Source organism: Gallinula chloropus (genome assembly GCF_964237585.1).
Source record: "Gallinula chloropus genome assembly, chromosome: 2".
Classification (NCBI taxonomy): domain Eukaryota; kingdom Metazoa; phylum Chordata; class Aves; order Gruiformes; family Rallidae; genus Gallinula; species Gallinula chloropus.
In genome coordinates this window covers 1,604,288-1,613,420 of record NC_140086.1, presented here as the reverse complement: position 1 = coordinate 1,613,420, position 9,133 = coordinate 1,604,288, and the positions used below count along the sequence as shown (strand labels likewise).

The following is a 9,133-nucleotide window of genomic DNA, read 5'->3' as shown; positions in this document are numbered from 1 at the left end:
GGGGGAAAGAACAGCCGCGCACAGGGAGGCAACGCGAATCGGGCATTCCTTTCCTCCCATCCTCCTCCTCCTCTTTTTCAGCAGGGAAGGGAGAAGCGGCGGAAAAAAGGAGGGGTTAAGCGGTGAGGGGGGAAAGCGGCGAGAAGCGCTTCCCCTCTACTCGCACAGTGGTACGACCCGAAGCGGAGGGAGAAGCCGGGGGGAAGAGTCCAATAGGATAAGAAAGGGGGGGGGGAGAGGGAGGGAGAAGGGGGGTGTGACCGGCGCGGTCTAAGAATCACTGCGGGGGGGGGGGGGGGGGGGGGAGAGGCGGTGGCGCGCATGCGCACTAAGCCCCTCCCCGCCCTACCGGCCGGCTGGGGTTGGGAGCGGAGACAAAGGAGCCGCTGCCCCCCCCCCCCCCTCCCTTTGCCCCTCCCCGGTTATAACGCGCCCCCCCCCCCCACCTCCCCGTACCGCGCCCGGCTCATGGCTGCTCCATACCTCATAGGGAACCAGAGGCGGGTTAGAATCCAGCCGGCATGGCGGGAGGGCGCCGTGGAGGTGGCACAGCCAGCGGTGGTGGTGGTGGCGGTGGTGGTAATAATGGGGGGGGGGGTGTATCAGTGAAGATGGCGCTGAGACGGGCCTACTCCATCAAGGACAAGCTGCAAGCCATCGAGAGGGTGAAGAAAGGCGAACGGCAAGCCTCGGTGTGCCGAGCCTTCGGCGTCCCCGGCGGTACGCTGAGGGGTTGGCTGAAGGATGAAGCGAAGCTCCGTTGGTTCCTGGAGCAGCTTGGGGGGGAGGTGGGGACCCAACGGAAGAAGATGCGCTTGGCCAACGAGGAAGAGATCGACCGCGCCGTCTACGCTTGGTTCCTCGCCCTCCGCCAACATGGCGTCCCTCTCTCCGGCCCTCTCATCCAAGCTCAGGCAGAGGCATTCGCCCGGCAGATCTACGGGCCTGAGTGTACCTTCAAGGCCAGCCACGGCTGGTTCTGGCGCTGGCAGAAGCGCCACGGCATCTCCAGTCAGCGCATCTACGGCGGCGAGGGCGGCGAGCCTGAGCAGCGGGCGCCCGCCGCCTGCCCCGACGCCTCACCCGCCACCCCTGAGGCCGGGGGTTACAGCGACGAGCAGATCTACAACGCCAACGTCACTGGGCTGTACTGGAAGCTTCTACCCGGTGGAGCGACGCGGCGGCGGCGGCGGCGGTTGGCTCCCCGCCAGCGGGTCACTGTCCTTCTGGCTGCCAATTTAACCGGCTCCCACAAGCTGAAGCCGCTGGTGGTTGGGGGTTTTCGGGATCCCCCCAGCCTCCGGCATCACAACCAGGATAAATTCCCTGCTTCTTACCGCTACGGACCCGAAGCCAGGTTGGGATCGGCGCTTCTCCGGGCTTGGTTCTTTGAGGACTTCGTGCCGGGCGTCAAACGGTACCTACGGCGCAGCTGCCTGCAGCAGAAAGCTGTGCTGCTCCTCAGCTCCCCACCACCACCTTCCCCTGGGACAGGTCCTGAGGAATCCCCCCTTCTCCAGACACCTGACGGCTCCATCCGTGCCCTCTTCCTCTCTAAGGGCCCTGCTGGGAGCTGCTCAGGAGGAGGAGGAGGAAGAGGAGGAGGAGGAGGAGGCCGAATCCCAGCCCCTCTGGAGCAAGGGGTGGTACCCACCTTCAAGCAGCTTTATAAGCGGGAGTTGCTGCGCTTGGCCGTCTCCTGCGCAGCCGGCGGTGGGACCGGTGGCCCCGTGGATTTTGTCCGTTCCTTCCTCCTCAAGGACATGTTGTACCTGGCTGGCCTCTCCTGGGACCTCATCCCACCTGGCTCCATTGAGAAGTACTGGCTGCTGGGGCTCCGCGCCGCCTTCGAGCCCCAGCCTGGGGAGGAAGAGCATGGAGACCCTTCCCATGGGGAGGAAGGCAGCGGGGACAGCAAAGTCTTCAGTGACCTGACCCACTTGGCCGCCTTGGCTTATAAACGTTTGGCTCCTGAGGAGGTGGCCAACTGGTTGCACTTGGATGATGGAGCCCCAGGTACAGAGGAGGATGATGCTGAGGAGGAGGAGGAAGGCTGTGGGGTTGAGGAAGAAGAAGAGGAGGAGGAGGAGGTGGAGGAGGAAGAGGAGGAGACACCCCCCGGAGCTGGAGGTGGTAGAAAGGGGTTGGAAACAGGAGATGGTTTGGTGCCCACAGCTCGGGAAGCCATCAAAGGGCTGGAGACGGCGTTGCGCTGGCTGGAGGGTCAGGACCCCCAGCAAGTGGGGCCCCTCAAACTGGTGCAGCTCCGCTCCCTCATCAGCATGGCCCAGCGGTTGCAGCGGGGTGGCCACCCCCATTCCTAGGGTAGGGTGACCCATCACCTCTCCAACCCCCCCCCCAGCCCTAATTTTTGGGGTGGTGGGTGGACAACGGGGTTGGGGACACCTCACCTTGTCCCAGAGGTGCCAGCTCACCCCTCCCTCCATCAGAGGTGGTTCCTTGGGCTCAGGAGACCCCAAAAACCTGCAGTTAGGTGTGTATGTGTGTGTGTGGGGGGGATGATTTAGGGCTTTTGGGGGTGGGGGGTTGTGCAGCAGCCCCTCCATACGTTGTGTGTTTGAGGGTTGCTCCTCACCCTGAGGGTATTTAGGAGGTGCTGTTTTTTAAAGCCCATGGGGCTGAATTGGGGTGACCCTCTGGTCATTGGCACTGCTTGAAGGGGCCAGATGCCCCCTCCCCCCTGTGCCACCCCATTCCCCCCCAACCCTGTGGGGAGAAGGGGCAAGGGAGGGACCTGCTTGGTGTCACCATGAGGAGCTGGGATGATGGGGGGGAGTTACACCAATTGGGGTGGACAGAGCTGGCTGGATGGGGACAGCTCCTGAAGAGCAAAGGTTCTGCCCTTGAAGAGGCTGCTGACACCCTTCCCACTGCCTAAAACAGAGTCCTGCTAAACTGGGAAGTGTTTTGGAGCTGCTTTAAGACAACCTTCTGCATGCACTGGATTGGGACAGGGACGCTTAGGTGGCATCCAAAAGAAGCTGCAGCTCCTCAAAGAGGGTCAACTCCATCATTCCCACATCAACTCTATCCCTGGGAACATCCCCACCACAGAAACCTCCTGAAACAGGTACCATCATCTAAGCATCCTCATGAAGCAAAAGGCTCTGGGAATGAGGGATGAGGTTTTCCATCCCCCTCCCCAGGTTTTCCATCCCCCTCCCCAGGTTTTCCATCCCCCTCTCCAGATTTTCCACCCACTTCCCAGGTTTTCCACCCCCTCCCTAGGTTTTCCACCCACTTCCCAGGTTTTCCACCCCTTCCTCAGGTTTTCCATCCCCCTCCCTAGGTTTTCCATCCCCTCCCCAGGTTTTACCAGGAGGCTGGGGCTGGAGGACACATCGTGGGGGAGATGACTGCTGGCACGTTGAGATTGGGAGCAAGGTGGGCTTCCAGAACGGCCTCAAAACAACCAGAGGCACCAGCTATGAACTGAGCAGCTCTTGACCTGATTCAGATGAAATTTTAGCCTCATTAGCCAAATTATTGGAGGGGACAAAAGAGAAACCACGAAACCATCAGTGGAAAACCAAACCAACCACATCAACGTTGCCGTGGCACCAGGTGGGGTGGGTGTTTTTACTTGTTGGGTCTTTGTCTCTTCAGAGTTTATGGAAATTAAATGGAGTTTTATTCCCATTTCTGGGGGGTTTGTGTGTAAATAGTCACACCCAGTGGGATAAGGGGGGGGGGTGGGGGTGGCACAAAAGGGGGACCTCAGCGTGGTTGTGTTGTCTTGGTGTGGTCTTCTCCATCGTGGTTGTTGTCTCTCCACAGCCTGTTTGATGTGGCAGGTCCCCAAATTGACTCTTTTACTCCATCAGTGGGGTTAACTGACCAATAAACGAGGGAATTTAGGGAGAAGAAAGGAAAAACACCCCCAACCCCCACCCAAATTTGGAGCTGAGGGTTGTCCTTTCAGATCATGAAACTCTACTCTAGAAGGAAAGCTTCAGATTAGGAGAGGGACTCACTTTCTCCCCTCTTCCCCTCTCCCCAAACCCAACCAACCTCAATTTCTCTTCAGCTTTGGTTCTCTTGGCTTTGGTTTCCTTCTGGAATGTGTTTGGGGCTTGATGTTGCCATGCTTGAATGTGGTCTTCTACCCACAACTGGGATGTGTCCACGTCCAACCAGGTTTCTGTTCATTTTTGTCATCTCCTGGACCCAACCCCCCACCCCTCCACCTCCTCCACCCCACCCAAAGATATTTTAGAGCTTGGAACGTGGCTCACTTCAGGAATCACAGGATCAGAGGGGTTGGAAGGGACCTCCAGAGATCATCAGGTCCAACCCCCCTGCCAAAGCAGGGTCCCTAGGACAGGTCACACAGGGAGACATCCAGATGGGGCTGGAATATCTCCAGAGAAGGAGACTCCACACCCCCTGGGCAGCCTGTCCCAGGGCTCCCTCACCCTCACTGGGATAAAGTTCTTTCCCCACATTGGTGTGGAGCTCCCTGTGCTCCAACTTGAGCCCATCACCCCTTGTCCTGTCCCCACAGACACTGAGAAGAGGCTGCCCATGTCCCCCTGTGTCCCACCCTTCAGCTATTGATCCCCAGCGATCAGATCCCCTCTCAGGCTGCTTCTCTCCAGGCTGAACAGCCCCAGCTCACTCAGCCTTTCCTCACAGGGGAGATGCTCCAGGCCCTTCAGCATCTCCACAGAAGTTTATGAATTAAAGGGGTTTTCAGTTGTCTGTTAAAACAGTTGCCAAGCTCAGCAGAAGGTACCAGGCTGGAAATCTTCACTTCTTGTGTGGGTCAACCTGGGTGCAGTCGTGGCACCATTTGGCTTGGTTTTTGGGGGGGTTGAGAACATTGAATGGTTTGGGTTGGATGGGGCCCTGGGCAACCTTGTGTAGCTCCAGGCCTGGAGGTTGGTGGCCCTGCCTGTGGCAGGGGGGTTGGAGCTCTCTGATCCTTGGGGTCCCTTCCAACCCAGCCCAGTCTATGATTCAAAGATCATCTAGTCCAACCCTCATGTCTTGGGTAGGGACATCTTTCACTAGCCTGGGCTGCTCTAAACTTCATCCAACCTTCATCCAACCCTTCCAGGAAGGGGGAATTCCACAGCTTCTCTGGACAACCTGTTCCAGAGCCTCACCACCCTCATAGCACAGAATTTCTTCCTCATGTCCAGTCTAAATATCTCCTCTTCCAGTTCAAACCATTGCACTGCCTTCCCTATCAGCCCCCTTTCTGCATTGGAAGGCCACAATAAGGTCCTCCTGGAGCCTTCTCTTCTCCAGATGATACCAACTCCCTTAACCTTTCTTCTTAGGAGAGATGTTCCAGCCATCTGACCATTTCTGGGTCCTCAAGTCCTCCACAGGGCTCCTCTCCATCCCATCATCCCCAGTCTCTATGGATACTGGGGATCACCCCAATCCATGTGCAGCCCCTTCCAGAGGGATCTTGACAGGCTGGAAAGATGGGCCCAGGGGAACCTAATGAGGTTCAACACTGTGAAGTGTGAGGTGTTGCACTTGGGCTGGAGGAATCCCAGACACAGATACAGACTGGGAGAAGAGCTCCTGGAGAGCAGCCCTGCTGAGAAGGACCTGGGTGTCATGGTGGGTGAGGAACTGAACATGAGCCAGCAGTGGCTCTTGCAGCTCATAAGGCCAATGGGATCCTGGGCTCCATCAGGAAGGAGTGGCCAGCAGGGACAGGGAGGGGATTGTCCCTCTCTGCTCTGCCCTCAGGAGGCCCCAGCTGGAGTCCTGTGTCCAGAGCTGGGGCCCCAGTACAAGAAAGATGTGGGACTGTTGGAGAGGGGTCAGAGGAGCCATGAAGATGATCAGAGGGCTGGAGCAGCTCCCCTGCAGAGAGAGGCTGAGGGAGCTGAGCTGGTTCAGCCTGGAGAAGAGAAGGCTGTGGGGGGACCTCATTGCAGCCTTCCAGTCCCTGAAGGGAGCAGAGGAACAGGAGGGGAATCAGCTTGTTCAAAGGGCAGGACAAGGGGGAATGGACTAAAGCTAAAGGAGGGAGGGTTTAGATGAGATGTTGGGGGAGGAAGTTCTTTGCAGAGAGAGTGGTGAGGGGCTGGAACAGGCTGCCCAGAGAGGTGGTGGATGCCCCATCCCTGGGGGTGTTCAAGGCCAGGTTGGCTGGGGCCCTGGGCAGCCTTGTGTAGCTCCAGGCCTGGAGGTTGGTGTCCCTGCCTGTGTCAGGGGGGTTGGAGCTCTGTGATCCTTGGGGTCCCTCCCAACCCAGACCAGTCTGGGATTCTATGATTCTATGATTCTATGACCTTGCCTATGACCTTCATGAGGTTGACATCGTGGGGCCCATTCCTCTGCTCCTTCTGGGTGACACCCCCCAAGAGAATCAAGTGACACCACTCAGCTGGTGTCACCTGCAGGCTCACTGGGGGTGCAACTCAACCCCACTGGTGATGTCTCTGGTGAAGATACTTTGTAGGATCACAGACTGGTTTAGGTTGGAAAAGTCCTTTAAGATCAAGCCCAACTGTTAACCCAGCACTGCTGGGTCCAACCACAGAACCATGTCCCTGAGCATCATGTCTACACATCTTGAATACCTCCAGGGATGGTGACTCAACCTCTTCTCTGAGCTGCCTCTTCCAGTGCTTGGTAACTCCTTTGGTGAAGGAATCTTTCCTAAAATCCAATCAGAACCTCCCCAGGCACAACATGAGGCCATTTCCTCTTCTCCTGCCACTTGGGACTTGGGAGGAGAGACCAATCCCACCTAGCTACACCCTCTTCCCAGGTAGAGAGTGATCAGGTCTCCACTCAGCCTCCACTTCTCCAGGCTGAATACCCCCAGTACCCTCAGCCACTCCTCATCAGACTTGTGTTCCAGAACCTTCCCCATCTCATTGCCCTTCTCTGGACAGGCTCCAGCACCTCAAAGTCCTTCTTGTAGTGAGGGGCCCAAAATTGAACCCAGCACTGAAGGTGCAGCCTCACCAGTGCCCAGTATGGGGGACAATCACTGCCCTGACACAAGCCAGGATGCTGCTGGCCTTGTTGGCCACACTGCTGGCTCATGTTCAGCCAGCTGTTGACCAACACCCCCAGGTCCTTTTCCATGGGGCAGCTTTCCAGCCACTCTTCCCCAAGCCTGTAGAGTTGCTTGAGGTTGTTGTTGTTGTGACCCAAGTGCAGGACCTGGCACTGAGACTTCTTGAAGCTCATACAGTTGGCCTCAACCCATCAATCCAACCTATCCAGATCCCTCTTTGGAGCCTTCTCAAGCTGATCAACACTCCTGCCTGCCCTGGGTCACATCCAAACTTCCTGAGGGTGCCTTCAAGCCCCTTGTCCTCATCACTGATAAAGATACTACACAGAACTGGCCCCAGGACTGAGTCCTGAGCTTTTTGCATCCAGCCATCCAGCCAACACCTGATCCACCTAATGGTCCATCATCAGCCCCATCTATCTCCAAATTACCAGCAAGAATGCTGTGTGGGAACAAACCAATCACAGAATCACAAAGTTGGAAAAGACCTTTAAAGATCATCAAGTCCAACCATTCCCATCCTGTGCTGAACCAGATCCCTGAGCACCTCATCTCCCCTCTGTTAAACACACCCAGGGGTGGGGACTCAACCCCCTCCCTGGGCAGCCTATGCCAGGCCCTGACCCTGCTCCAGGCCCCTGTTCCACAGCCCCACAACTCTTTCAGGGAAGAACTTTTCCCTCCCAGCTGAGCTGACCCTGCCCTGGGGCAGCTTGAGCCCATTGCCCCTTGTCCCATCTCCTGGCCCCTGGCTGAAGAGACCATCGCCCACCTCTCTGCACCCTCCTGGCAGGGCAGGGCAGGTGGGGAGAAGGTCTCCCCTCAGCCTCCTCTTCTCCAGGCTCAACACCCCCAGCTCCCTCAGCTGCTCCTCACAGCATTTGCCCTCCAGCCCCTTCCCCAGCCTGGTTGCCCTTCTCTGCACTCGCTCCAGGACCTCAATGTCCTTCTGATGCTGAGGAGCCCAGAACTGGACCCAGCACTCCAGGTGGGGCCTGACCAGGGCAGAGCAGAGGGGGAGGATCCCCTCCTTTGACCTGCTGCCCACACTCCTCCTGATGCCCCCCAGGATCCCATTGTCTCTCTCAGCCCCCAGGGCACACTGCTGGCTCATGGCCACCCTGTCACCCACCAGCACCCCCAGCTCCTTCTCCACAGAGCTCCTCTCCAGCAGGTCACCCCCAGCCTGTCCTGATTCCAGCAGTTATTCCTTCCCAGGTGCCAGACTCTCCACTTGCTCTTGTTGAACCTCATCTGGTTTCTCCCTGCCCAGCTCTCCAGCCTGGCCAGGTCTCTCTGGATGGCAGCTCAGTGTCCTGTGTGTCACCCCCTCCTCCCAGCTTTGTATCATCAGGTACTTGCTGAGGGTGGATGCTGCTCCCTCCATGAAGATATTAAACAGGACTGGACCCAACACCAAGCCCTGGGGAACACCACTGGTCACAGGTCTCCAGTCAGATGCTGCTCCACAAATCACAACCCTCTGGGCTCAGACCAACAGCCAATTCTCAACCCAGCCACTGCTTTGAAACACAACCTCAACCCCCAAAGTTCAAAAGCCTTTAGGAGACACTGAGATGATGGGCCATGGGCAGGGGCTCTGGTCAGCTGTGTCACAAGTCATGAGGCTGGATTTGACCTAGAATGGTGTGGAGGACACAGGAGAGATGGAGATGCCCAAGAGTTAGGTCAGAAAGCTGCATATTTTGGAGAGATCTGTAGAGTCACCTTGGGGGTGGGACTTTGGGATAAAATTAGGCAGGATGAAGGAGCTTGGAAACCTTGAGGACCACTCCTCCTTTGCACCATGTAGGTGCCATGAGCTCCTGTCCATGAGGAGGTGGGACATCTCTGACTCAAGCTCCATCTCTGGCTTTTGTGAAGCTTTGCTAATTCATTAGGTGCCTCAAGGAGGTGCCAGGGGAAGGTCACACCTTGGTTTGAGCCTACAGCATCTCTCTTGGCTTGGCTCCACCAGCATCTGGAGCAGGAGCTGAAGGTTCAGCATCCATCTGTTTCACCAGAGATGTTTTGCTGGGGGGGGGGGAAGAAGCTTTTAATCTTCAAAGTGGTTCACAAATCATCACTAATTACATCCCTTCCAGTGCCAGGAGGCAA

At 57.3% G+C, this 9,133-nt stretch overlaps 1 protein-coding gene across 1 annotated transcript; it reads left to right on the top strand.

Moving 5' to 3' along the window:
• Window positions 1-521: 521 nt before the first annotated feature.
• Window positions 522-2,324, top strand: TIGD5 (tigger transposable element derived 5; the record flags this gene model as incomplete). Its single annotated transcript, XM_084280246.1, has 3 exons — window positions 522-1,451; window positions 1,665-2,055; window positions 2,176-2,324. The coding sequence occupies 3 exons, from the start codon at window positions 522-524 to the stop codon at window positions 2,322-2,324; spliced, it is 1,470 nt and encodes a 489-aa protein (XP_084136372.1).
• Between the last annotated feature and the right edge of the window lie 6,809 nt (window positions 2,325-9,133).